At 53.0% G+C, this 27,186-nt stretch overlaps 9 protein-coding genes across 9 annotated transcripts; 5 read left to right on the forward strand and 4 right to left on the reverse strand.

Annotated features, from left to right (window-relative positions):
• Positions 1 to 1,163: 1,163 nt before the first annotated feature.
• Positions 1,164 to 2,207, forward strand: BO87DRAFT_458514 (alpha/beta-hydrolase; the record flags this gene model as incomplete). Its single annotated transcript, XM_025628882.1, has 1 exon — positions 1,164 to 2,207. One exon carries the CDS (start codon positions 1,164 to 1,166, stop codon positions 2,205 to 2,207), a length of 1,044 nt encoding a protein of 347 aa, XP_025480737.1.
• A 64-nt stretch (positions 2,208 to 2,271) lies between these two features.
• Positions 2,272 to 4,167, reverse strand: BO87DRAFT_396420 (acyl-CoA synthetase; the record flags this gene model as incomplete). The annotated part of the gene is made up of 4 exons (XM_025625246.1): positions 2,272 to 2,436; positions 2,504 to 3,639; positions 3,744 to 4,087; positions 4,136 to 4,167. The coding sequence occupies 4 exons, from the start codon at positions 4,165 to 4,167 to the stop codon at positions 2,272 to 2,274; spliced, it is 1,677 nt and encodes a 558-aa protein (XP_025480738.1).
• A 1,056-nt stretch (positions 4,168 to 5,223) lies between these two features.
• On the reverse strand, positions 5,224 to 7,427 carry BO87DRAFT_306835 (exocyst subunit EXO84; the record flags this gene model as incomplete). Its single annotated transcript, XM_025619376.1, has 3 exons — positions 5,224 to 5,623; positions 5,677 to 6,952; positions 7,028 to 7,427. 3 exons carry the CDS (start codon positions 7,425 to 7,427, stop codon positions 5,224 to 5,226), a joined length of 2,076 nt encoding a protein of 691 aa, XP_025480739.1.
• Positions 7,428 to 7,770: 343 nt separating this feature from the next.
• Positions 7,771 to 8,445, forward strand: BO87DRAFT_306811 (TOM complex receptor protein TOM20; the record flags this gene model as incomplete). The annotated part of the gene is made up of 3 exons (XM_025619374.1): positions 7,771 to 7,828; positions 7,915 to 8,160; positions 8,246 to 8,445. The coding sequence occupies 3 exons, from the start codon at positions 7,771 to 7,773 to the stop codon at positions 8,443 to 8,445; spliced, it is 504 nt and encodes a 167-aa protein (XP_025480740.1).
• Positions 8,446 to 9,585: 1,140 nt separating this feature from the next.
• On the forward strand, positions 9,586 to 11,872 carry gel2 (1,3-beta-glucanosyltransferase gel2). The gene is made up of 5 exons (XM_025623186.1): positions 9,586 to 9,788; positions 9,860 to 9,990; positions 10,073 to 10,172; positions 10,236 to 10,520; positions 10,580 to 11,872. Exons 1-5 carry the CDS (start codon positions 9,780 to 9,782, stop codon positions 11,513 to 11,515), a joined length of 1,461 nt encoding a protein of 486 aa, XP_025480741.1. The 5' UTR covers positions 9,586 to 9,779; the 3' UTR covers positions 11,516 to 11,872.
• A 164-nt stretch (positions 11,873 to 12,036) lies between these two features.
• Positions 12,037 to 15,973, reverse strand: BO87DRAFT_333321 (F-box and WD domain protein). Its single transcript, XM_025620407.1, has 2 exons — positions 15,397 to 15,973; positions 12,037 to 15,341 (listed from the first exon to the last, which is right to left on the reverse strand). The coding sequence occupies exons 1-2, from the start codon at positions 15,734 to 15,736 to the stop codon at positions 12,307 to 12,309; spliced, it is 3,375 nt and encodes a 1,124-aa protein (XP_025480742.1). The 5' UTR covers positions 15,737 to 15,973; the 3' UTR covers positions 12,037 to 12,306.
• Positions 15,974 to 16,162: 189 nt separating this feature from the next.
• Positions 16,163 to 18,941, forward strand: BO87DRAFT_333326 (MRX complex nuclease subunit). Its single transcript, XM_025620408.1, has 2 exons — positions 16,163 to 16,418; positions 16,469 to 18,941. Exons 1-2 carry the CDS (start codon positions 16,403 to 16,405, stop codon positions 18,832 to 18,834), a joined length of 2,382 nt encoding a protein of 793 aa, XP_025480743.1. The 5' UTR covers positions 16,163 to 16,402; the 3' UTR covers positions 18,835 to 18,941.
• A 164-nt stretch (positions 18,942 to 19,105) lies between these two features.
• On the reverse strand, positions 19,106 to 22,437 carry BO87DRAFT_396426 (DUF1446-domain-containing protein; the record flags this gene model as incomplete). Its single annotated transcript, XM_025625247.1, has 5 exons — positions 19,106 to 20,608; positions 20,657 to 21,006; positions 21,437 to 21,438; positions 21,607 to 21,947; positions 22,045 to 22,437. 5 exons carry the CDS (start codon positions 22,435 to 22,437, stop codon positions 19,106 to 19,108), a joined length of 2,589 nt encoding a protein of 862 aa, XP_025480744.1.
• Positions 22,438 to 25,044: 2,607 nt separating this feature from the next.
• BO87DRAFT_333331 (aldehyde dehydrogenase family protein) lies at positions 25,045 to 27,108 on the forward strand. The gene is made up of 4 exons (XM_025620409.1): positions 25,045 to 25,364; positions 25,435 to 26,636; positions 26,693 to 26,762; positions 26,817 to 27,108. Exons 1-4 carry the CDS (start codon positions 25,300 to 25,302, stop codon positions 26,971 to 26,973), a joined length of 1,494 nt encoding a protein of 497 aa, XP_025480745.1. The 5' UTR covers positions 25,045 to 25,299; the 3' UTR covers positions 26,974 to 27,108.
• The last annotated feature ends 78 nt before the right edge of the window (positions 27,109 to 27,186 follow it).

Consider the following 27,186-nt stretch of genomic DNA (forward strand, 5'->3'; position numbering starts at 1 on the left):
GAAGAGATGGAGGAAGAAGCTTTGAGAGCAATGGTGCCTAATGGTATATAGAAGGTCGTACAGATCATCAATCCGTGTAGGGAGTGCGCTTCCAGGCTAGAATTTGACCTCAGCCTTGACAAACGAAATGAACTGTGATAGCATCATTCCATTATGCAAGTAGGACCAGGGTGGTGAGGAGTACAGCGCATCATGGGTGGCCGGATGGTCGAGTGGTGACCTTCTGGCAGGCACTGAAGAGATGTCTGGTAGTGCTTTCCTACCCACGTCTATATACAAAGTATAGTAGGTTCGAATCCTGCAGCTACTAATCCTACAGGGGACCACGTCGGAGGTTAGACTCTTTCTATATACGCCCAGTGCTGGGAAGGAGATATATAGGAGATTTATAGAACATAGTTCTTATTTGTGATCCTTCTTTTTACTGTCTCTATATTAAGCACGTGAAGAGTTTCTATGAGATTTTTCCTGTATTGTCGGTTTTCCCTTATAGACCCTTACAGTGCTTATATACAAGAAGGTGAAAGTATCTTCGGCTGTGGCTTTGGGGAGGGAATTATAACTCTTATGAATGTCCGCGTGATGATGTACCGTCTGTATAATAGAGAATAGATAGATATTTAAATATACGGAGCTGTTGATCTGTCTGAATAAGTCAGAAATAGACAGTAATATGGACTCTGGCATGATCGGCAATAGTTGAAATGGAGAAATAAAAAGGAATTACACGCGCACACACACACACACACACACACACAGCGCATCATGGTAGTCAAACTGAATGAACAAGCTAAAAACAGTGAGTGTAAAGGCTTGTATGCACGTGCGAGTGTTTGTGTGTGTGTGCGAGAGAGAGAGGGAGGAGGGAGGAGGAAAGAGAGATAGATGGAGGAACGTATCCTGAGTTGCCTAATTCGGTAGTCCTGTCCCAAGGCCAACATGGAATCCCGAAAGAGACATCTTTAGTCACGACTTCCTTCACCTTCTCAGTTCCTTCCTCTCTTGTTCTGGAGACATCATCTCCTGGTTATAAAGCGAACGATGGTTTCTCTATTCTTGCCACTCTCTTCTGCAACATTCCTTTCTCTTGATTCCATCAACTTATCGTACTTGTTCATTCGCTACAACTTGTTATATCTTATATCACCATCATCACCCTTACCATGGCAAACCAGGCACCCCAGAACCCGAACGCCCGAAACCAGCCCATCCAAGACCAGCCTATACAGAGCCAAACCACCCCAAATCGGCTTAGCTGGTGGAGATGGACTGACCTCCGCATTCGCCAACACCGCAGATTGGTCGAAAAGCACTACCCCATGCCAGAAGGCGGACCAGTCCATGCCAAGGGGACCATAGAAGTCGAGGCGCGACAAACTGGACGCATAATACGCGTCAATTGGTACTGTGGAATGGACACCAACAGCGCTGCAGCTCCAGTCATCATCCATCTCAGCGGCAGGAACTTCTGCGTCAAATCTCATGGCATCGACGATGAATTCCTTCACCTTGTTGCACGTGAAAATAGCCCCTTCGTAGTCCTCGACGTTGAGTACCGTATCGCCCCGGAGTACCCATACCCTGCGGCTCTCGAGGACATCCAGGACGTATTGCAATATCTCAGGCGCCATCACGACGAATACGATCTCGACCACTTGGCTATCTGTGGCTTCGGTGCTGGGGGAAATTTGGCGCTGGCTATGGCTATTAGTTCCCCCCGGGACACTTTTGAAACCGCGGTTGTGTTTTATCCGGTCACGGATTTGTCGTATCCAGAGAAGCGCAAGATTCAGCTTATGGAACCGGTAATAAGGAGTCAAATGAGAAGGGGGACGGGTGGAGTGATGCCGGCATGGGTGATGGAGTCGACTGTCCAGTCTTATTTGCGTGGGAACCGTCCTAACATCGTGGACGATCCGAGGCTTTCGCCTATTCGCCAGCAGGACGAGACTAGATTTCCGCGAAGGTTACTATTCATTACAGCTGAAGGGGATCCGTGGACCGCAGACACTAGGACATTGGCAGCTGGGTTGAGGTATGTTAGGCGTCGGGATCCGACAGCATTGCCGACAGTGTTTTATCTGGAGATGCCTGGCGTAGGTCATGCTTGGGATAAGTATAGGAAACTTGATGCGAATGGATTGGAACAGAAGAACACAGCGTATGAGACGGCGGCGCGGTTTTTGAGAAGAGAGATCCACCCATGACATTCATGCATTCGTTCAGTTGTTAGTGGACTCTATGTGGTATTATAATTATCTCTAGGTTAGGCTAGGCCAGCTCCGGCCAATATTTCTGCACCAGCGTCTTCTTGTTCACTTTGCCCATGGCATTACGTTCAATCGCTTCCACCAACTTCAATACCGTCGGCACCTTGTAAGGCGCCATCTCCTGCTTGAGCTGCGCACGCAGACTCGCCAGTTCCAGGGGTTCCGTCTATATCAATATTAGCATGCACTCTCTCAACCCGTAACAATAGAAACATCAAACAAGATAAACTTACCCCAGACCGCTGCTTAACCACGGCAGCCACACGCTGTCCCCATTCCTCATCCGCCAATCCCACAACCGCCACCTCCTGGATAGCATCCAGTCCCAGCATCTTCCGCTCCACCTCCAACGCCGAGATCTTATACCCCCCAGACTTAATCAAGTCAACAGACGCACGACCCTGAATAAAGTACGCACCCTGCGCATCCCGTCTCGCCACATCCCCAGTCTTGAACCATCCATCCTCCGTAAACTCCTTCTTCGTAGCCTCCGGCTTGCGCCAATACTCAATGAAGACATTATCACCCTTGATCTCAATCATCCCATCCTCATCCACTGCATCAACCACCTTCCCACTCTCCTTATCCGTCAACCGCACCTGCACACCCGGCAACGGCCACCCCACGCTGCCGTCAATGCGCTTCTCCGTCTCCAAGCCACAGCTAATCGCCATACCGATCTCAGTCATTCCAAACCGCTCGAGAAGAACCTGTCCCGTGATAGCGGCGAACTTGCTCTTCACCGGGGTCGGGAGTGCCGCGGACCCGCTGACCATGAGACGGAGGGACTGGGCGCCAGAGCGGGCGGCGGCTTCGTGCTCGGTGCCTCGCAGGTGGGTTTCGAAGTAGTCGATGAGACGCGAATAGATGGTGGGCACGGCCATGAACATGGTGGAGCCGCCTTCGCGCCAGCGGGTCCAGATCGTGGCGGGGTCGAATTTCGGGTGCATTTCGACGGTGACGCCGCTGAGGAGACTGGCTGTGAGGCCGTTGATGATGCCGTGGATGTGGTGGAGAGGGAGCACGTGGATGAGTCGGTCACTGGGGTTGTATTTCCAGGCTTCGATCAGGCATTGGGCTTGGAAGGTGATGTTCTTGTGTGTGGTTACGCAGCCCTTCGGGTTGCTGGTTGTGCCGGAGGTGTAGATCATCAGGGCGCGGTGGTTCAGGAATGAGATTGGGCTGATGGTTGGGAGGGTGATTGCGGTGGTGGTTTGCTGGTGTGGGGTGAGGGGTTTGATGGGGATGGGTTTGCTGATGCTTTCCTTCAGGGGGGTCTCGAAGTGTGCGAATGTTGGGTGCAGGAAGATCAGGGAGGGGTCGGAGTCTCCGATTGTGTAGAGGAGCTCTTTGACGGGGTGGGTGGTGCCTTGGGTTTGGTGAGGTTAGTGTTTGTAGATGGTTTAGTGAGGCGCAATTGCTGGGTTTGGGTTCCCTGGGGCTTGTGATAGTGCAGGGTTGGTGTGGACATACAGAGAGGGACGGTGACACCCCCCGCGGCCCAGACGGCCCATTGCGTAACCACGTAGTCGTAGCCGTTGGGCGTCAGGAAGGCGATGCGGCGCTCTTCCAGGTTTCCGACTTCAGTGAGGCCTAGCTCCTCCAGAATGACCTTCTTCAGGGCGACCGCATCGGCTAGCAGTTGTCCATAGGTGAATTCCTGCCCTTTGGTGGCGTCCACGACGGCAATCTTGTCGGGGGTGTTCTGCGCAAAGGCATTTGCCTGCACGAACAAGGGCAGAGAGGGAAGGGCTGTCAATGGGAGGGCCTGGTGTTCCGCATCTTGCCTGCGCGAGCCACGTTGGATGTGAGCATTACTTAGGGTTACAGGTAGCCGCGGATAAAGGCTCGGGAGCGATACTCACCCTTGTATAGATTGACCATTAGTGAGTCCCATGTTGATTGATTGGTGTCGCGCGCCGGGGAGATTGTACTGATTGAAGGGAGGAAGAAAGATTAGATCGGATAAAAAAGCGACAGACGAACAAAAAAGAAGCAAGGAGCCCCAGTAGGGAGCCAATGGAGGGGATGAACCCACTTGGTGTTGAGTCTGCACGCAATAATCTTCGTCCGCTGCTTATCGTTCGGAGTTTCACGCGGATTTTGTAGCCGAAACTGTTGGGGTCCGCCGCTCGGCTTCTAGATTTGGGGCCGAGGTGGAACTGTGTCCTGCCATGCCCACTTCATGTTGTTGAAAGCAATTGCTATCAGCTGTGCTTTCAGTTGCTGGTGAGAGGGAGTATTCACCTCGTAGGCTTTCATGAAGTAGTTGTTTCTGGTGACAAGCAATGAAGATACCATCGTGTAGAACTATCGTCTCAGGTATCTGACGTCAGATCGTGTCCTAGTCATCCGCCGTGAACTGGCTGTCGGCATACTAGCCACACTGTTTTCGGACAAGTAGCGAGCCATGCTAGATAATAGCATCCACTGACACCAACAAGGAATGTGGAGAGATCAATTCAGTGGGCAGCTCGACTTCGAGGGAGACATCAATGAGCAGTCTATCTTCACGTGATCACACGTGCCCGGGATTGGCTTGATGCCAACTTCGGAGATCTTAGTCTCTATCCCCGCTTCAGTAACATCGTGCAGGTAGCTCGAAGGACAAACATCTGCATATCTCTGGCTTGTAGTGCTTTCTCAGTCTTGTCGATTGCAAGTTTCCATTCAAAAGAGGGAAATTTGTGCGGGTATACAAGGATCCGTTGAACGGTGGTATAGCGCCATATACACGACTAAGCTCGGCGTTCATGGGTATGAATATAGCATCTAGAGAATACAGAATAGAAGACACGAACATAGAGCCATTCTGGAGCACTCGCGTGGGGTCCATGTCAAACAGACTGAGCATAAGGTGCACAAACAGGCGACGCAGAACACACATCATCAAATGTAGCCTCCCGAGGCTAGTGGTAATAAACAGAAAAATAAATCGATATACACGCGTCACTTAAATAATTGCAGCTGCCGCTGCAGTGTCTGCTAAACCGGAAATAAGGGACTCAGACCGGGTCATCTGCGGTCGCTCGGTGAACTCCTCGCCTGTCTCCAAGTCCTTTGCGACGAGATCGGTAAAGTCAACGCCCACCTCGGTCAGCTGATCGGCTTGCTCATGTACAATGTCAATGCATTTCTGCCAGACAGTCGTGCCGCGTTGGACGCTGCTGAGTTGGCGGGTGAGCAGGGCATTGAAGCCGTCGAGGTGATGTTTTGCCCAGCGGATGCTGGCACTGGACATGACTGGCGGAAAGCACTGTTGGTAGATGCTAATGGTGTTCTTAATCAACGTGAAGTACACGTAGGAGATCTGAAAAATGTATAGGGGGAGGTCACCCTCAAAGACGCAGGCACTGCAGAAGGTTAGTTGTTCGTGCTGCTGATCGAGTAGTACGGGGAGACATACCGAATCCGTTTGGAGACGATTTCCGAGCGGGTTTTCAAGAAAGCTTCCCGGGCTTGATCTTCGAATCCCAACCGCGTGAGCCAGGAGACTCTGGTTTTGGTGGACACAGGAAACGAGTGGGTATCCACGAGCGCTCGCAGGATAACCTCCGCCAGGGTGGCTGCACGCTCGTCGACCTTCGTGTTGATCACGTCCTGCGCGATCGCGTTGCCCTTCAGGCCCTTGGCGAGCTTGCGAAGCCGCTCGACGTTGGCCACTGCCTCTTCAAACCGCTGCAGGGCAATGTCAATATCCAGCTCGTCCACCTGCCCGTCAACCCAGCGAAGATTCTGTTGCTTTCCGTCCACATCAATACGCACCTCCGGCTTGTCGCGAGTGCTCTCGCCGCCGTCGTACTGATCCGGCATGGGGGAATGGGAAGGGCGCCGGACGCCCAAGTAGCCAAATGACTCGGTGGACTTGCTTGCGGCCTCGGTCTCGGAGCGGAGCGTACGTCGGAGATCCTCGACGGTCTTCCGGAAGGTCGCGAGCAGCTCCCCTTTAGCCGAGCTGTCGCGCTTGTCATGGCGATAGGTAAACGGTTTTCCGCCGACGCGGACGTTGATCGCATTTGCTATTCCCCGGTCTTCGGCTTCATCTCGAGCGACTCCCGCGGAGAGATTGGCACCAAGGTCGATCATATCAACGTCTTGTAAGGGCCAGCACTCTTCTGCGACCAGCTTGGTGGGAACCGGCCCGCGATGGCTGCTCTGGTCCACCCGCTTGCGCTTCTTCGCAGCGATCAGCAGGTGGTCGTTGAGCAGCACTATGTGAACTGGTCGCCTGGGCTTCCAGGTTGCAGAGTCCAGTTCCACCCAATGTCCCGTTTCCATCACGATGTGTCGACCGGGAACCACCGGTAGGAACTTCTGAGAGCCTTCCACCGTCTTCCAGAGGGTCTGGAGCTGGACGTTCCACATGCTCTCCAGATTAGCGACAGAACTGCGGTTGGCATTGCGTTTCGGCATGTACTCGTCAACGGCGGGGGACATGGGATTCGGGGCGTTGCCGATGGTGGTCTGTCCGAGCGCCGTGGTAAGCTCCGCCATCAGAGTGCGGAGGGTCCGCATTTCTCCTTTAAGCTTCTCCGCCTCCTTACTGATCTTGATGAATTGAGTGCGGTTCTGGTAAACATTTTGCTGCAGATCGGTCGAAGTTCGGTTCTTAACCTTCCGAAGGCTCTTCTGGTATGCCTCGATTTCCTCTTCCGATGCATTGGCGAGCAGGTTGGCAACGTCTGACGTAGATTGGTGCCACGTTAGCACCCGTGGGATTGGGGAGTCCGCGGGGACATATGTCGGGCGTCACTCACACTTGTCAACTGGGAGACTGGGATCGCGAAGGGCATTCAAGTCCACCTTGGGGGGACCAGAAGACTCTGTCGACGGTCTGCGACTCGTTTCGGGTGGGCTGAGCCCGCCATACGTGGCTGGTGCCTTGGGCAGGCCCGGCACCGGCGGAGCGCTGACATCGAAGTCGGGGACCTGATTGAAACGAGTTGAATAACGGCGCTTGACTAGATCAGAGGTCGCGCCCTTCGAAGGGGCCCGGTCTAGGGATGTCGAGCTGGGAGAGGAGGTATTTTGGCCTGGAGTACCGGCACCCTTACTGCCGTTACTGGTCGGCAAAGGGCCGGATATGGGCTTCGGAGCACTGATCTGGGGGCGGGGCCGGCGCGATTTGCTGCGAAGGGTCAAGCCACGGCTCTCCATGACTGGCAAGGAGTCTATGAGAAGGAAAGATTGAGCCTGCAATCTCGTGGAAGGGGCGGAATGTAGCGAGAGAGAGGAAGTATAGAGAGAAGGGGAGTATGAGAGTCAGCTCAAGCGGGACAGAAACCCCGAGGCGGAACAACAATGATCCCGGCAAAATTATCCGGACAGCAAAAGAATCGCCGTCATCTCTTCACGTCCGCTTGTTTGCCTGTCTTGCTTCAGCTCAAACCTCTCCCGTACCCTCCCCCCTTCGGCGCCGTCTAGTTCCCTCTTCTTGGTGGACCTTCTCTTTCGCCGCTTCCGTCTCTTCCCCATTTTCACACCCCATCCAACCTTCATCATGAGGACGTCGACCTTGATTGCCGCTACTGCCGGCACAATCGTCACCGGCCTTCTGGGTAAGGACACCAGCCCGGCCATCCACGGAACCATATACCGAAGTTCTCCCAACTAAGATGCTGATCGCCTTCATTGCCCTTTCTAGCCTACGCCGTCTACTTTGACCACAAGAGACAGACCGACCCGGAGTTCCGCAAAGCTCTTAAGAGGAACAACCGCCGCATGGCAAGGGCTGTCAAGGAGGAGGCTGAGGCCCAGGGTGCCATGCAGCGCGAGGTCATCAAGAAGGTTGTGCAGCAGGCCAAGGACGAGGGTTTCCCCACGGACCTGGAGGAGAAGGAGGCCTACTTCATGAGCCAGGTTGCTCAGGGAGAGTCTCTTGTTGCCGAAGGTATGCATCCCCCGACATGACGCGCATCGAACACGTCCCCTACACCTTCTATGCATTGGCAATTCACATACCAACCGTATTACAGAACCCATTGAGGCTGCCCTGTGCTTTTACAAGGCCCTCAAGGTCTACCCCCAGCCTAAGGACCTGATCTCCATCTACGACAAGACCGTGCCCAAGGAGGTGCTCGAGATCCTGGCCGAGATGGTCGCTCTGGACTCCGGCCTGAAGCTCGGCTCGTTCACCGGCGAGAGCGCTGCCCCGGAGAGCCACGGAGTCGAGTAAATTCGATTCCACCATGACTTCTGATCCCCGGCCTCCCCATCTCTCTCCCTCTTGCTCCGTTCACCCACCCGCCCTTTCTCCGCATCAGAACCTTGGCCTTGAACGTGTGTGTCTTCTATAATAATCGGTTCACGCTGGGCCGTGGCCTGGTCCTCTGGCAGTGACGGTATCATCGGGAATCGATGTCCGTCTGCCAGTCACGCTTCTCCCCTCTCCGTTTACCCATGTACTTCCGCATCATTTCCTTTCCAGATTTCCCTGTATATGTGCATTGTGTCTTGGCCGCCGACCGGGCGGACATTTTTGGAATTTTTCGGCGCCATCACTGTGTTGTTTCTTCCCCTCACCTTGTTTTCTTATTCTCAACCGGGCCTGAACGGACGGCAAATGATCCGAGTCACTGGGGCCGGTAATAACTTCTTCCCGAGGTTTTCTCACGATGGGATGAAAACCCGGGTATGTATTCTTAGACGCACGAACATGTAGTAGTTGAGAGTGCACGAGTCACTTGAGCCGAAAACGATGATCTGTTTGATGTGAAACAAGCGAACATGAAATGTATGCAGTATGGGGAGCGGTGAGCTGTGTGGTGATGTGTTTATAAGTAGTTGGTACAGTTAGTTGTGGTGTGCACGGTTATACATTTGTCTGTACTAAGCAAGCAGCTCCGAAACGGGATTGAACCAAGCCGACAAGACATGCGTAATCAGCTCACCCTCTTTTCATCTTGGGCGACCCTCTTAGTAGCGTGAGGGTGCCAGGGTACTAACAGACTAACAGTACTAACAGGGTCTCTAAGGGACAAGGGAAAAGGGAACAACCAGGATCGGCCCTGAAATTGGCTGGTCTTGAGGCACGCCGTCGAGCTGATGGGGCGAGTGCAGGCCAATTAAACCTGAAGCAACGGGGCTATTGGCGAGTAGCGGAGATTAGCGGTGCTATGCGACCCCCACTTCATTGGCCGTTTCAATCAATCTCGAATCACTGGGAGATTGGCTGCCTCCTGTTGGTCCCTGAGGGTCTCTTTGGGGGGGTAAAGGACCAAAGACCGACTCCTGCCTTGATTTTTTATAGCCATCAGCATGTCTCACTCCGGCTTCTTTCTTCTTCTCGTGCTTCCCTGTTCAGCCTCTCTGCCCCCCGCGCGCTTTCCTTCCTTAGCTGCCTTGTTTTGGGTTTCTATTCCCACGTCACTCTTTTTTTTTATATACTATACCAATCGTTGCTTTTTCGGATCTTCCTGTGGAAGACTCCATCCTCTCTTTTTTCCTTCCTCTATATACTATATAGCTTTGTCAAAAGTCGATACCTGTCACTCCTGAACTCGTCGCAAAATGTTCCCCGTGAGTACTATAGCGATAGTAGCAGTTTGCGACCATGATGGAACATATTGCTGACTGACGGTCTGGTATAGACATACACTCAACTATTCGCCGCGGCTTGCGCTTTTGCGACCACCGCCAACGCTGTCACTCCCATCGAAGTCAAGGGCAAGGACTTTGTCAACAGCAAGACTGGTGATCGCTTCCAGATCCTGGGTGTCGAGTAAGCATCCCCTCATTGTCAGAAAAATTACATGTCGTGAGGAAAGTCCATATGCTGACTGAATACTCCCTTCGCGCAACAGCTACCAGCCCGGTGGTTCTTCTGGCTTCAGTGCCACTGAAGACCCCCTGAGTGACGCAGATGCCTGCTTGCGCGATGCTGCTCTTATGCAGAACCTGGGTGTAAGGATCTCATTTTTGCTGGCTCTCTCTTGCTGTCCCCGCTAACCGTGGGGACCCGTTCAGGTCAACACTATCCGTGTGTACAACCTGTCTCCCAATGTCGACCACAGCAAGTGCGCCTCCATCTTCAACGGTGCGGGTATCTACATGATTCTCGACGTGAACTCCCCTCTGTCCGGTGGCTCGCTTGACCGTACCAACCCTTCGAGCACCTACAACTCGGTCTACTACGAGCAGGTCTTCGGTGTCATCGAGGCCTTCAAGAACTTCCCCAACACCCTGGGTTTCTTTGCCGGTAACGAGGTTATCAACGAGCAGAGTGTCTACGAGGCCCCTGCTTACGTTCGTGTATGTTCATTGTCTTTCTATGTAATGTGGGTTGAGCTTTCTTACTGATTCTTCTTCAGGCTGTCGTCCGTGATATGAAGGACTACATCTCCACCAACGTCAACCGCTCCATCCCCGTGGGTTACTCCGCTGCTGATGTGCGCCCCATCCTCATGGACACCCTTGACTACTTCGAGTGCAACCTGGAGAATTCGACCAGCTCTCGCTCCGACTTCTTTGGCCTTAACTCGTACTCTTGGTGTGGCGAGTCGTCCTACAAGGCTTCCGGCTACGACGTCCTGACTGAGGACTTCTCGAACGCCTCCCTGCCCGTTTTCTTCTCCGAGTACGGTTGCAACGCCGTCCAGCCCCGTGTCTTCACCGAGGTGCAGGCCCTCTACGGCAGCGAGATGGACCAGGTCTTCTCCGGTGGTCTGGTCTACGAGTGGACCCAGGAAGCCAACGACTACGGTCTCGTGGCCATCAACAGCAGCGACACTGCCACCCTATTGGTCGACTATGAGAACCTTCAGAAGCAGTACAACAAGTTGGACATGAGCAGCATTGAGTCCTCCAACTCATCCCAGACCTCCAAGGAGGCCGTGACCTGCAGCTCTTCTCTGATCACCAACAACACCTTCCTGAACTCTTGGGACCTGCCTACCGTTCCCTCCAAGGTCGCTGACTGGATCAAGAACGGCTATACCAACGCCACCGTCGGCAGCCTCGTTGCCGTGTCTGCCACCACCATCCCCCAGACCATCTACGACTACAACGGCAACAAGGTCTCCAGCGTCAAGTACAAGGTCCTGTCCAGCGATGAGTCCAACACCCCCGGCAACTCCACTTCCCTCACCAGCAGCTCGAACAGCAGCTCCAGCACCTCGAGCTCTAGCTCCAGCTCCAGCTCGGGCTCCTCCAGCTCCGACTCTTCCACCTCGGGAAGCAGCGCCCTGTCTGCCCCCTTCATGGGTGTGTTGACCGGTGCCACTCTGTTCGCCGTCTTCATGCTGTAGATCTGCTTGCCTTAGACCTTTTGTTCTTCCACTTTCCATTCTGCATCACCTATTTTTCTGATTAGATTCTTTCCCCATACTGTTCCCGGTGAACCTGTTCTTGCCAATTATGACCATGACCTTTTGCCCCCCAAGGTGGAGGGGTTGTTCCACGTGTATAGAGTGAGGTCCCCTGAATAGAGCCAAGTGATAGTGGGCAGTTTGACTCGGGATATGATTTCGACGACGTTTAATACATCTACGTGCTGTATATATACCTTTTTGCATTGTTTCTGTAGTACGGCTTTGCCGTAATGGAACTATTACCTCAACTGTTCTTGCGATCTTTTCATGTCGTATCTTATGGTCGGTTTCGCGTCAGGTAATTTGGCCATATCAACCACTGAGTCATTGGCTCCTCTCTGTTAACTATCTTAGTAGGCTCCATCCTAGTCCCTAATGAAGATTGAAATAATAATGTCTCGCTACAAAGAGAGATAGCACTTCCCATTCATCAATGCGATGATATACTAGCAGTACAAGCTCAATCATATTGCAATTTTATATAACCAGAACTGAAAGGAAAATCTGCACCATAACAAGCGTGAAAGTAATTTCTCGACCTCTTCAACTAATTAAGAACCGAATAACTAACGGATATACCATACACAGGTAATGTATTACGCAACACAGCATTAACAGTGTAAGCACATCGCAATAGATAACATACAATAACAACAACGATATCAACAAACAGCACAAATGTATGGATAGATAGATCTATCATATCATTCAGGAACAAAAACCTTGGGCTAAGCGCGACCCTTCCCTTTGTCCTTCCCAGCAGGAGATGGCTGCGCCCACGGGGACAGTGCCGGGTATTCCTCTGTCGGGTGGTGCTGGCCCGATTGACTCTCTGCTTCTGCGAGACTGAGCTGGATTGCGAACTCGAGATCATCAATCTCTTGTTGGCGACTGCTTTCTGCGACGGCTGGGCTTGACAGAGATGGGGAGGGTGGGTCGAAGGGACCGGTGTCTGTGTCCAGGTCGGTGCCGGGCTTGTTGTTGTCCTCGAGGAGACTAAGGCGAATGGCTTCAGCGATATCGGGATCGAGGTCGCCATCGGCGAAGTCTTCGTAAGGCGACGATGCAGAGGATAGCTCATCGGGTGCGACAGAGCTGTCGTTTGGCCCAATGATGTCGCTGGGCGAGGTGCTCACTGCTGAGCTCTCGATTGCTTCACCGCGTTTGTGGGCTTCGCTGGAGTAAGCCTCTTGGCTGAGGAGTTGAGCGTAGGCAAGAAGCTGCTCTTCGTCGACGTCTGGGCCGAGAAGGTCGACGCCAAAGCGGTGGCTGAGGTGGGCACGCTCCTTTTCGTCGGCAATCTTTTGGCGTTCCATTTCAACCTTCTCATCTTCGATGTAGTCCTTGAGTGCACCGCGGCCGCTGGTGTTGAAGCGCTGACCTTCTGGGGTGGAGTTGATACCCCTAAGACCGCGACGGAGCCGACGCTTGCTGGACTTGTATTGGTCGGCGCCGGAGGAGCTGTAGGACCAGTAGCGCAGGTGGGTTCCTAGGGCGACCATACCCCGTAGAACGGTTGGATCGGGATCAAGGCAGATAGCGCCTGTGGCATAATAGTTGTTGCCAACACCGTGGATTGATGCCTCGGCTTGAACAAGTCGACGGCGCGCGCGGGTAGAAAATCGTGAGTTGATGGTCCGGATTGGACGAGTCGAGGAGGCGAGGGGATCCCAGGCCTGCACTAGGCCATCATTTCCACCATGGACTAGGTACAGCGAGGTCAAAGCGACGCAGGAAACTTGAGGAGATTCAGTTTGAATAATTCGAATTGGCGAAACGTGATTGATGACTTCAGCATTCTTTGACGTGGGTGACCGGATGTCCCATACAAAGACCGTTCCCGCGGCTGTACCCACAGCCAAGTAGCGTCCTCGCTGACCAGGCACTTCTGCATTGCCAGGCGATTGCTTCATATGCGGAAGAGGCGAAGACGTGGCGGAGGAGAGTGCGGAGGTGCCCGACATACCGATGAGAGGATCTTCATCGATTGTCAATAGAGCATAGGTCGAGAGGTCCAAAGCACTCGTAGTGATCTGGACCGACTTTCTGTCACTGAAGTCGAAATCCGTAATGCGCCATTCGGTGTTCGAAATGGAGCAGACCGTCTCACTCAATCCACTGGAAGCGCGAGATGGAGCGGTACTACTTGAGCTGCTCACAGAAGAGAGGATAGGAGACTTGACAGGACCACCAAAGATGGACGGTACAGGCACGTTCTCCACGTTGTGAGATCCATGAATTGACAACGATGCACCATGTCTAGTCATCTTTCTCGTGTATCTGCGGATCGAAGCTTTCTCGTCATCTCCCACACCCCGGTTAATCACCAGGAACGATTCGCCGGCTCCGTGACCATCGTCTCCAGCGAAATCAACCTTCAATTCACGTCTCATGTCCCATCCCTCGCATACCTTCCGGAAATGCTTGGGCTTGAAGGACAGGAAGCGCTCAATCTCCTTTGTCTCTGCAGCTACCTGTTCCTCGTTGAGCTTCATGGCATCCGACGACGACCGAGGGCTATAGCTGCCATCGACCGAATCACGACTGAATGGATCAAGCCGTGCAATGCGTCGGCTTAACTCAACAAGCTCCCAACGAACACTTCTGCCCGTCTTCCAAGCAAGCTGCTCATATTCCTCAGGAGACAGCTTGGTGGTAGGCACATCAGGCTGTTGTGGGAGGTCAGAGAGGTAGAAGACCTCACCCAAGGCGTTCAGGACGGTCGCCCAGATCCGCCGACGGGTATGACGTTTCGGGGAATAGCTATCATCAACCGAGATGGAAATGATAGGGACACCAGGACACAGCACCCATCTAGCAGTCACTTGGCCCCTCTCGTACCTTTTTTCATAGGTAGGGTGAGGACCAAGGGCATAGGATGTGAGCACTCCGGTAGAGGAGCCTGACAGCATCGCGACCAGACCGCCGGTCATCTTAAGGATGTTGGAGGACTTAGCAATCCACACCGCAGTAACACCGGTCGCAATCAAGTTGAGCGCGGGGATTCCTAGACTAGGCTGCGAACTGGAATCCGCGATACCCAAGAACCTCCCGCGTTGCTCCGTGGTTGAGATGAAGTATGTACGACCTTGAGGACATGCTTCACCGTAGATCATGCCATAGGGCTGACTAACATCCATGCGGTTAGGAGCTCCAACATGATCACCAGAGCCTAGTCCATACTCTGCATCTCCGGGAAAAAGGTCTGCAAAGTGTCGGAAGAATTGGTGGTCAGACAGGCCCCATGTACCGACTTTCACCGTTGCGGGATCACTAGCTGACGCGAAGCCTTGCTCCGAAGCGCCATGGATGAAGAGAGGTTCCTTCTTCTTGACTTCCGATCCGAAGGAGCCGTGCAAGTGGCTGACAGGGTACAGAAGCTGTGAGGTATAGGTGGCTACGGCGCTGCCATTCCGGACGCTAGCCGCTCGCACTGTACCGGTTTTCTTGGACGGTTCAAACTGCGCCGGCTTGCCTCTGGAGAGCGATCGGAGCAAGCGGGTTCTCATAATATATTCACTTCTCCAGGATGCCAGCGCAGTCAGCCTGGAGAAATACCGCTTATCAGACGTCACCGTTTCCGACGACTTCGCTGCAGAAAGCCACGCGCCATCCTCGACAGTGTAGGGGCCGGGGAAGTAGCGAGAAAAAGCAATTCTCCATGCGTGAGGTGTCGTAACGAGACCATGAAAATGGCGAGACACCAGGGCCATCGAGGACAGAGAAGGGGGAGGCAGATGCGACAGGATGTGCGTCAGAACCTCTGTCGGAAGATCATTAACATGACGATCAGAGCCCGAGATAACGGGATGACATACCATTGGGGAAGGCTTCCAGGGACAAGCCCGAGTAGCTGGACAGCTGCTTCTTCCTAGATTTTACTCCCTCCTCTTTCTGGATCAACGGAGCGACGGTATGCTCATACTGACTGACTGTGTCGTTGAACAGCGTAGGATCAGCCTCCTTCAAGGGCGACTGCTGGCCGCCATCGCATGAGTCATGACCGACACTGGAGTCCCCAGACTTCTGATGGCGAAGCCCAGAGACTGGGTGTTCACCATGCGAATCATTTCCATGCTGAGTAGAATTGAAGGGCACGTCTAAAGAGGGGTCTGCCGAAAGCGAACGGTCGAAAACTGCAGTAGGCTCGGATTGCATAAAAGAGTTTCGCGGGGTAACTGGGATGTTGGAGGCGACTGAACCAGGGACGAAATCTGGATCAGTCGGACAGAAAAGGACAGGCGACAGAGAGAAAGACGGCGAGAACGTGTGGCGCGATACGATGCGATGGAAGGTAGGACGAGACGAGACGAGGAGGGACAAAAGGGAAGGACAGAGAGGGGAGGAGAGAGAGACGAGAGAGTCACAGGCGAAGGAGGACGAAGACAGTCCGGCGATCCGACGAGAATCAACGGAGGGGAATCTTGCTTAGTGTTGCCTCCCGGGCGAGGAATCAATCAGCGCCCGTCTTCCGCGCGCGTGCCGGTCACGTGCTCACGCGCCGTCCCGCGAATGGCTTCATTTCCCGGCATTCGTCGCCATCCATGCAGTAAGTAGTATACATCGCCATTTGATGAAGTGCCGCTCCCTCACTTCTAACTTACGTGTCTTTGCTCCTCGGAATGCTCATGGTTCAATTCTGACGGTTGTTGATTCATTTGCGTTACCAGGCAGCATTCCTCTACGGTAGCCTGCAGGCTACTTAGTAGTCGCCTGTAATATTACTCTTTTGGGATTCCTCAACTTTTCCCAAAGTTGCTTTTTTCGATACCATCTACTCTTTTTCTATCACTTTGAAATTTATGTGTATTTGCTCTCTTCACGATGCCTAGATTAGATGGTAAGTATCATTCCTCTCCTCCGCTGACTGCCCGTGGCTGATGCATCCAGACTCGGAAACGATCCGCATTCTCGTCTCAACAGACAACCATGTCGGATACAATGAACGGGATCCCATCCGTGGCGATGACAGTTGGAAAAGCTTTCATGAGGTGATGTGTTTGGCCAAGGAGCAAGATGTAGACATGGTGCTCCTAGCAGGCGATCTTTTCCACGAGAACAAGCCATCGCGCAAGTCGATGTACCAAGTCATGCGCTCCATTCGCATGAACTGTCTCGGCGATAAGCCTTGCGAACTGGAGATGCTGAGTGATGCGAGCGAAAACTTTCAGGGTGCGTTCAACCACGTAAACTACGAGGATCTGGATATCAACGTGGCTATCCCCATTTTCTCAATCCACGGCAACCACGATGATCCGTCCGGAGAGGGACATCTGGCTGCATTGGACCTGCTTCAGGTGTCTGGGTTAATCAACTACTATGGACGGACCCCCGAGTCGGACAATATTCAGATCAAGCCGGTTTTGCTTCAGAAAGGACGCACAAAACTTGCTCTCTACGGTATGAGCAACGTCCGCGATGAACGTTTATTCCGCACATTCCGAGACGGCAAGGTCAAGTTCTACCAGCCCTCGATTCAGAAAGATGACTGGTTCAACTTAATGTCCGTCCATCAGAACCATTACGCACATACCGAGACAGGCTATCTACCCGAGAATTTCCTCCCCGAATTCCTAGACCTCGTCATCTGGGGCCACGAACACGAATGTCTGATCAACCCGCGACTGAACCCCGAGACCAAGTTTCACGTCATGCAGCCCGGCTCATCAGTCGCAACATCCCTGGTTCCTGGCGAGTCAGTGGCCAAACACGTAGCCATTCTCAGCATCACAGGCCGTGAGTTCAAATGCGAGCCCATCCGTCTCAAGTCCGTACGCCCATTCGCCATGCGCGAGATCATCCTCTCCGAAGAGAAAGGCGCGCAAAAGCTTGCCCGCAAGGACAACAACCGCACAGGAGTAACCCGCCTTCTCATGGAGATCGTCGAGGAATTGATCGAAGAAGCGAAAACGGAATGGCTAGAAATGCAAGACGAGACAGCAGACGACGAAGAGCTAGAAATCCCACTACCACTAGTGCGACTGCGCGTCGAAACATCCACGCCAGAAGGAGGCAGTTATGACTGCGAAAACCCACAGCGGTTCTCCAACCGCTTCGTAGGCAAAGTCGCCAACGTGAACGACGTTGTCCAATTCTACCGCAAGAAGAAAAACACCAACAGCACGCGCAAAGCGGGAGAAACCGACCTCGACGAGACAGCAGTCTCGCACCTCTCCACCCTCGACACTGTCAAAGTCGAACAATTAGTGCGCGACTTCCTCTCCGCACAGTCTCTCACCATCCTCCCACAAAACTCCTTCGGCGACGCAGTCGCCCAATTCATCGACAAAGACGACAAACACGCCCTAGAAATGTTCGTCAACGAGTCCCTCGAAAGCCAAATGAAGCACCTACTAGCCCTAGATCGCGACAACGATCTAGAAGAGGAAGAAGAAGTAGCGGAAAGCTCGTTACAAAAAGCCATGGAGAGATATCGCACTCAAATGGAAGACATGTTCTCCCGCGGCATCAAGAAACGCACGCGCGGCAAGAAGCGCTTCAAACCCAAGCCCGACGGTTGGGACACCGAATTCGACGGTGTTTGGGAGGACCAGCCCGGCGCTCTCATCCACTCCGACAACGAAGACGGCGACCCTAACGAAGACATAGCCGGCGAGGATGGCGCCGAAGCACCCACCACATCACGAACAACATCATCCACCCGCGGCCGCGGCCGAGGCCGTGGCGGCAGAGCCACCACCACCGCTACTGCTACAACCCGCAAAACGGCCACCACAAAAGCAGCACCTGCTACAGCTTCCAAGAAAACCACAACATCATCTGCATCTACCAAGACGCGCAAACGCCGCCCCGTCTCCTCCGACGAAGAAGACGAACAAGAAGACGTCATAATGCTCGACGATGACGATGACGACGACGACAACGCAGCCCCCAACATCGACGAGGATGAGGACGACGACGACGACGATGAAGACTCCCTCTTCGTCAAGCAACCCGCCAAACCAGCCACCACTAGATCCCGCAGAACAACAAAAACAACCAGCACGAGCCAACGCCGTAAAGCCCCATCCCCAGCACCATCATCCAATACAGTTGGAGGAACCGCACAAGCTACGCGAAGAACTCGGGGCAAGCAAGCAACTCAGACGACGCTGAATTTCGTGGGATCGCAGAGTAGTGTGCGTGGGACGGCGGGGTCTGGGCGATCGACGAGGGCGACGAGAGCGGCGAGTGAGGATATTGAGGATGATAGTGATGCGTTTGAGCCGATGGCTAGTAGTGCGAGGCGGAGATAGATGGGTGTATTTAATGGGGGTCGGGGGAGAAGAGGTCAGCATGGTATGAGATGTGGATTTAGCTGTTGCATTTATGGCGTCAAGTGATAATGGTTTTTATATAGAAGGGCTAGTTATGAGATACCACATGTTACTAGTGAGTTCAATTCGGACAAATTAGAATAGGAGTACTAGTAAGCTTTGACTGGTAATATTCGAACTACTCTTAGTCAACTACTCTTGATCGATTCCATCTATCACGGACTGAACTTCCTTTCCTCAGTATATGAACCTACAGCTTCCCCCTCTCTAGAAATTTAACCGGCAAATCGACATGTCTGGCCCTAAGAAACTCCGCAACATTCTTCCCCAGAAAGTCCACCGTCGTAGTGACCCCCACCCCTCTATCCAGTAAATTTCTAAAGAGAAAGTGTACAGCCCTCAAATTCTGCAACTCGAACCTTTCAACCCTCAGCTCCGGATTAGCAGTATACTTCTCTCCCAGGAGTTCCCTGATCCCCGACACGGACAACAATGACCGTAGCCAGCGGTACTCGTCCGCATGACGGACCCAGAACCCGCAGTTCGCGTCGGGGCCCTTATCGCCAGACCTGGCGTGGACGATCCAGCCCAAAGGGCCACGGATGGTGGGGCCGAAGTCTAGAGTGGGGTTGTCGGTGAGGGATTGGCAGGGTTGGCGGGATGGGTAGGATTTTGTTATTGGAGGGGGTGGGATAGTGAGGGTTTGGTGGAGCCAGGGGAGGTGGACTTGATGGTTGATGTCGGATTGGGGCAGGAGGGTGACGTGGTATTCGTAGACGGGACGAGGGAAGCCCTGACGGGTGTCAAGGTGGAAAGTGGCCCCCGGGTAGCCTTGCATGATGGTGTCGACGATGGAGCGGAGGAAGTGCATTGGGGAGAGGTCTTCTGCATGGCGGGCTTGGGCGACGATACGGAGGCAGACGGTGGCGCTGTCTTGATTGTCGGGGTTTTCGGGGGCAGAGCCGAGGGTTGAGAATTGGAGGCTGGTGAATTTGGGGGTGTATGCTGATAGGAGCCGGCGGATTTGGGATTCGAGCATGCGTGCCTTGGATGGGATGTCGAGGCCTACGAGGAAGTAGATCGCTTCCGCTTGGAAGCCTCCGCGGGCTGTGATGCCGACTTTGGTAGTTGGGGGTGGTGGTCCGGAGCGGACCCCGTGGAGGGAGACGCGGTTGGGGCTGATTTGCTCGAAGTGGATGTCGTTCAGAATGGCGGTTACGTCTGAGTTGAAGTACCATGGGCCTTGGATTTCGTATAGGAGCTGCGATGAGCAGGTGTCGATGGTGACGGCGCCTCCGCGCGCGTAGGATTGCATGGTGATGATTACTTTACCCTCCGGGGAGATCTCCGCAATGGGATATCCGATGTTGGACCAGCCATCAGGACCGATGTGTTCTAGGGCTTTGAAGCCGGTGAAGTTGCCGCCGCAGACATAGTTGCTGCATTCAATGAGATGACCGGCTACGAATGTGTTGGCTAGCTGATCAAGGTCAGTACGGTTCCAGCCATGGAACCAGTATGCCGCTCCAATGACTGGATACGCATCGGAGACTCGTCCGCAGAGTACGATATCAGCTCCTTGGGCTAGAGCGGCGGCGATTCCGAGTCCTCCCAAGTAGCACTGGGCAAATATAGGCTCGAAAGGCCAATCGGAGAGGGATTCGCCGGTATAGATATTGGCGAAGGCTGACTTGCCCGACGACAATGCAGCTTTGACGGTGGACAGGACTTGGTCTCCGGAGACCCAAGCTACCTGGAATTATGTGAGCATGGCTTCTTCAGAGGTCATCTTGAGGTCGACCTTGAGGTTCAGTCCTTTTGCTTCCACCATCTGCTTGATCGCGTTGTAGAGGCCCTTTGTGTCCGTGTTGCCTGCATTCACCGCCACTTTGATGCCGTATTTTGCCAGGTCTGACAAGGCTGGGTCCAGGGCTTGGAGAAAGCCAACTTCATAGCCTGGTGCCTCGATCGTCGAGGATCCATGCGTGCCTTGTGCTTTACGCTGCTGCTGTTCTACTGTACGAGCCGCTGATGCCACCATGTTCGCCTCGCTCATGTAGTCAGCAATGATCACATCGACTGGATCTTGAGGATAATTGCGAGCGAACTCGGCGATGGCATGGCGACGGTCAGCGTTGGACCCAGAGGCTCCTATCAATTTTCGTCAGTGAACTATCAACAGTATTGGGGCGTCTCAAGTAAGCCGACATACCAGCTATACGGACCGATCGTTGGGCCATGATACTATATAGGTGTATTCACCGCTCAGTAGAATTGGGGTGGAAAGTGAGCGAGAAACAGCAAGAGTGTCTCGTCCGGTCATGAACAGTGTTTATATAGATAGCACTTCCAGAGTTTATTGCCCAGGTAGCCAGTTCCATGGAACAGAGAAAAGAAAGGACATAGTGCGAGCTCCTCTCCAGCGAGATGCCGAGGACATTCGGTTGTCTGGGACGATGATGCGGGGATCTGCTTTCACCTGCCGCATTGCGGTCGGATCGACCGGCACGAGAAGAGGATGAACAACCTAAGTGAAATTGAGTTACGCAGGCATAGAGATCAACAAGTCGCATTAATGCACCACTATGCGGGAGCGACCAGTTGAAAGAAGCTCGTCCAAGCAGCAGAGAGGAAGGAAAGTCTAAGTCACATGTCGGATTAGATGAGCGATCACGCCACCAGGCCAGCTCCAAGTGGTTACAAGCAACAGACCCTTCAGTTCCGGTCTGTCACAGTTCATACTACATTTACACGTATCCTGCCCATTGCAGGATAGCCATAGAAATAAACAACAACAGAATAGAGGTTTTGACCATCTCGATCTCGTCTCTGTGACGACGAGTCCAGTTGCCCAACTGCTTCAGCCAGACAAGCTGATGGTTATCCTTGAGCGCAGTGTGTAGTCCAGGTAGCCCGTCCAGACTTCGTACGTTCCATTCCTTCTGATAGGTGCGAAGCTCATTGGACTCGACTCTTTTGCCTGTCCAATGGCCTAGGGTATCGCGATCTTGGAGATACGGCTTGGTGTTGTTGGTTTCGGGGTCGACTTGCAGGGACAATCGCGGGACACCGTAACCGCAAGAACGTTGGACCTGTAGCCCGTAATATGCATCGCATCCGTGGTTAGCAGTGTCTCTTGCTCGTGGCAATAAGCTAGAAGGTGCTTCCAAGAGGAGTCGGGGAGAGAACCTTGAAGACATTCAGACGGATGATAGCCCGCGCTCCCACCACTTTCTTGCCTCCCATCCGCTCGAGGTAGCCAGGGAACTCAGGCTCATCGTACTCGATCACAGATCCAGTGCAGAAGAAGCGCACGATGCCTGGCGAGGCATCAAATGAGCAGAACATGATGGTAAGTCGACCGTTCTCACGCACATGGCTGATGGTCTCACTCCCGGAGCCGGTGGCATCAACGTAAGCTGCCTCGTTAGGACCAAGGATGGCGAAAGACGAGTCAGGAAATCCTTTGGGAGACACATTTACATGTCGTCCTTGCAGAGGTGCAGAGGCCACGAAAAAGACGCTTTGGCGCAAAGCCCAGTCTCGAAGCTCTGGGGTAATTGACGGCCAGAAAGTTGGCATTTTACGTTAGCAGCGAAATGGATATACGACAGTCAGAAGCGAATCAAGAGAGCAGCAGGTTGCATCACAGTAGCAAAAGGGGATGTGTGAAGCTAGGGGCTTCTTATAGGCGCGTAGTCGGCAGTGACAAAGGCCAGTAACAGGGATGAGTCAGGCTGCTGTCCTACTTCAAGCCTTTGTCCTTATTCGCAGAACTGTACCAGAATCAAGTAAATAACCTGCACACCTTCAAGGCAGTGACTGACACCATTCGGTCGGGGGCTGCATGCACTCAGGCCCCCCATTGACTTCATGCCGGGGAGAGGTGGCCAGACTCCAGAGTATCCCAACCCCGCCGATCGGCACTGATAACGCGGTGTTGTTGTACTTTGGAGCATTGCATTGCAGCACAACAACACATACCATCCATGAGTCACTTGATAGTAGTAATTGCTCCTGGATTCCGCTCTGTTAAGCATTCTTTCCGGTGTCTCTTCCGGTGAACCGAATGGGTTCACAACAAATTGAACCGGCAGTCTAATGTCTTTCAGTGCGCGTTCAAAGGCCTCGAAAAGACGTCTTCTATATTATGATAGAAGAACTTCCTTCACCATCAACAGTGCCATGAGCACCTGTATAGAACATTAAAACGTCTGTCCTACCAGAAGAGTCCTTCAGAATGAATGGATATCCCCCAATGAATTTAGGGCAAGTAAGCAACAAGTCCACGGAGGAGTACTATCCCGAGGTTGTTTTTATGGCAGTTGTCGGTGCCAGGCCCATCAAGCTTCATTCCGAGGAAAGGTCAGGCAAAAACACACTGGCGGGATTCGCTGCGGTTTGGTGAGATGAGAAGAGTCTTAACCTCCCGCCGGTATTAATCAACCCGAAGCTCCCCAGATTCGCTTCTTCGGGAAAGATCGCAATCGGTATGAGAAGAGCAAAAGCCGAGGCTGGATCCGGCAGGTACAAGCCAAAGCAAACCCCACGAGGGGCACGTAAGCGGGCGCTACGGAGTAGAATCGGAGATAAGAGATGAACTGTGTAAGCTGCAGGACTAGACTAGACTGCATGCAACTCATCCATCTTTTGAGAGAAGACAAGATTCTATCGAACAGTTTTCGTAGTTGCTATCTACTTGATTGGGCCGGGATTTGGTGATATGATCATGATAAAAGCACACTAGACTAGATCACGCATTGCCATGGCAGCGGGATCTCCATAGATCTTGCCGTTTCAGATAGAGACTTGGTCAGAGTGAACAACGGAAAGTTTCTAACAAATTGACATTTCGTAGTAATCTGGATAGGGTTGGTTGGAGATAAGTGGGGGAGCAGTTTCTGGGCTGAACACTCAACCCAAGTCGTAGTCTATAGGCAGCGGAAATATGCGTTGGGGTACCTTGGGAGGGGTTGTAACTTGTAACAACTCGCCCGAGACGGGCAAGGAGGTCTTAGATCGCTGCCCAGTAGTAAACGGTCCAGCGTATCAGCCGACCACCCCCAGGTTTGAATCCTTACCAGCTCGGGCTAAACTCCCGCCCGTCGCAGCAGCAGCAGGCGAAGGTGTCATTATGGCTAAACCTCAACGGTAACCCGCTAGTGACTTGGCGCTAGTGGATGGGTCACTTTGCTTGAGACTAATCAGACTAATGCCTCGGGATCTCTCAGCTTTTTGTCGCATTCCCCTCTTTTTTCTGTTTGTTCATCTTAGTTTGAGAGAATGAGGAGTAAGATTATGAGATCTCACTGGCCAGTGTCCAACGGACTATACAGGGATGTTTAGATACATGCGTGAACTACTTACTACTCAAGTACGAGATGTACTTGGAAGGAACAATCCTGACTGGCTGACTAAAATGTTGCACCTTGCAGGTCAACAAACTAGCTCAAGAGACTAGATCCCACTTGGTTCCCCGCCACTCACACCGAGGTGGAGGGGTTCCGGAAATACGAAAAAGAGCTTGCTCCAGGGCTCCATAGCTGTGAGTAATATTTCCCTAGTGAGTTACAAAAAGGAGATGATTGATAACTCACTAACCGGTTGCCTAGCTACTAGCCTCTTATTCTCCCGTCCGCTCAAAGGTCCTTCATTCCTCTTCGGTATGATGTAAGAGGAAACTAGATGTAACCATGTCAAACCAAGACTAACGATAACCATCCCCTCCACTACCAACGCCACAGGGTCTCTTGAGAAGAATGAATAACTACCATACTACCAAGTAAATGGCTGACGCCAAGGGGGGACCTGGATGGTGGTGGTGGTGGCCAGCAAAAAGCCATGGATAACGAAACCCCGCACGATCGCTGGCGATTGTTGGATAAAGAGTGGAGAAACGGGCTGGCATGTGGGAATCCCGACTTTTCAGGTTCCCTATTATGCTTTACCGCGATATAATAATATGATGGTTACTATAGGGGTCTCGGGAGTACGTAGGTTAACTCGCTGTGGGTTTTCGGTCTCAAGGAGCTTGGTCTCTCCAATCGGAGCATGCAGAAGAGGGGGTGGCTATCCGCGGAGAGATTCAGATGAGGTAAATGGCAATTGATGAGACCCGGAATTCCTCCCATGGATCCGACTAGACCAGTCCAGCTGGACTAACTAGTCTGTCTAAACCCGGTGGGACGAGGATGATCTCCGCTGGCGTTTCCCCCTCGCGCCTCGCCAGCTTCCCCTCCCTTCCAACCATCAGCCATCAACCACTTACTTTTCTCTCACTTTCTGTCTACCCTCTCCCCCCACTCCTACCTACCCCACCACTAGTAATTCAACCTCCTGTCTCCTTTATTAATTGATAGTTCTCCCCTCCCCCGCTCTCCTCTCTTCTTCTCTTCCCTCTCTCTTTTTTTTCTCTAACCACATCTCATCTCCCCATCTCTCACCATGTCTGACCTCTTCGCTACCATCACGACCCCTAACGGCGTCAAGTATGAACAGCCTCTGGGCTTGTATGTCACCCCGCGTTCCATCCCCTCGATATTGCTTTGGGTAGAGGGTTAACCACTGTTTACTTTACAGGTTCATTGACGGCGAATTCGTCAAGGGTGCCGATGGCAAGACTTTCGAGACCATCAACCCCGCCAACGAGAAGCCCATTGTCTCCGTCTATGAGGCCTCGGAGAAGGATGTGGACACCGCCGTTGCCGCTGCTCGCAAGGCCTTCGAGGGCGAATGGCGCCAAGTCACTCCTTCCACCCGTGGCCGCTTGCTGACCAAGCTCGCCGACCTTTTCGAGCGTGATGCCGAGATCCTGGTGGCCATCGAAGCCCTGGACAATGGCAAGTCTATCACCATGGCCAAGGGTGATATCGCTGCCGCTGCCGGTTGCCTGCGCTACTATGGTGGCTGGGCCGACAAGATCCATGGTCAGACCATCGACACCAACTCTGAGACCCTGAACTACACTCGCCACGAACCCATCGGTGTCTGCGGACAGATCATCCCCTGGAACTTCCCCTTGCTGATGTGGTCCTGGAAGATCGGTCCTGCCATCGCTACCGGTAACACTGTTGTCCTCAAGACTGCCGAGCAGACTCCTCTGTCCGGTCTCTATGCTGCCAAGCTGGTCAAGGAGGCTGGCATCCCCGCCGGTGTGGTTAACGTCATCTCCGGTTTCGGTCGTGTGGCCGGTTCCGCCATCTCTCACCACATGGACATCGACAAGGTCGCTTTCACTGGCTCCACCCTTGTTGGTCGTACTATCCTCCAGGCCGCCGCCAAGAGTAACCTCAAGAAGGTGACCCTCGAGTTGGGTGGCAAGTCCCCCAACATTGTTTTCAATGATGCCGACATTGACAACGCTATCTCCTGGGCCAACTTCGGTATCTTCTACAACCACGGTCAGTGCTGCTGCGCTGGTTCCCGTATCCTGGTTCAGGAAGGCATCTACGACAAGTTCATTGCGCGTCTCAAGGAGCGTGCTCTGCAGAACAAGGTCGGTGACCCCTTCGCCCAGGACACCTTCCAGGGTCCCCAGGTTTCGAAGCTCCAGTTCGACCGCATCATGGAGTACATCCAGCACGGTAAGGATGCTGGTGCTACCGTTGCTGTCGGTGGTGAGCGTCACGGCACCGAGGGTTACTTCATCCAGCCTACCGTCTTCACCGACGTCACCTCCGACATGAAGATCAACCAGGAGGAGATCTTCGGCCCCGTCGTCACTGTTCAGAAATTCAAGGATGTTGAGGATGCTATCAAGATCGGCAACAGCACCTCTTATGGTGAGTCCTTCCGGAATCAAATTGCTACGATGCCAAGTGCTAATGTTATGTCCTAGGTCTTGCTGCCGGTATCCACACCAAGGATGTCACCACCGCCATCCGTGTTTCCAACGCTCTCCGTGCTGGGTAAGTCACCATTACTACTACATAAATTGAATCCACTCGCTAACAAGCACATAGAACTGTCTGGGTCAACAGCTACAACATGCTCTCCTACCAGGTTCCCTTTGGAGGATTCAAGGAGTCCGGTATTGGCCGCGAGCTCGGCTCGTACGCCCTTGAGAACTACACCCAGATCAAGGCCGTCCACTACCGTCTGGGCGATTCTCTCTTCTAATTTAATAATTGACATCGTGAGAAAATCGGGAGAGCTCGCTTCGGCGACGAGCTCGTGGATCTTGGGTTAGCTTCTACGCAGATAGCCATGACTGGTTCATGTAAAACAACTAGGATACGAATTTACGATGATTACAAATTGTTACATTGCAGTTACTGTAGACTTCAAACACATAGTCTATCCCAAACTTTACCCCACGTAATCATAGTATTA

This window comes from Aspergillus neoniger (genome assembly GCF_003184625.1).
Source record: "Aspergillus neoniger CBS 115656 unplaced genomic scaffold BO87scaffold_13, whole genome shotgun sequence".
Classification (NCBI taxonomy): Eukaryota; Fungi; Ascomycota; class Eurotiomycetes; order Eurotiales; family Aspergillaceae; genus Aspergillus; species Aspergillus neoniger.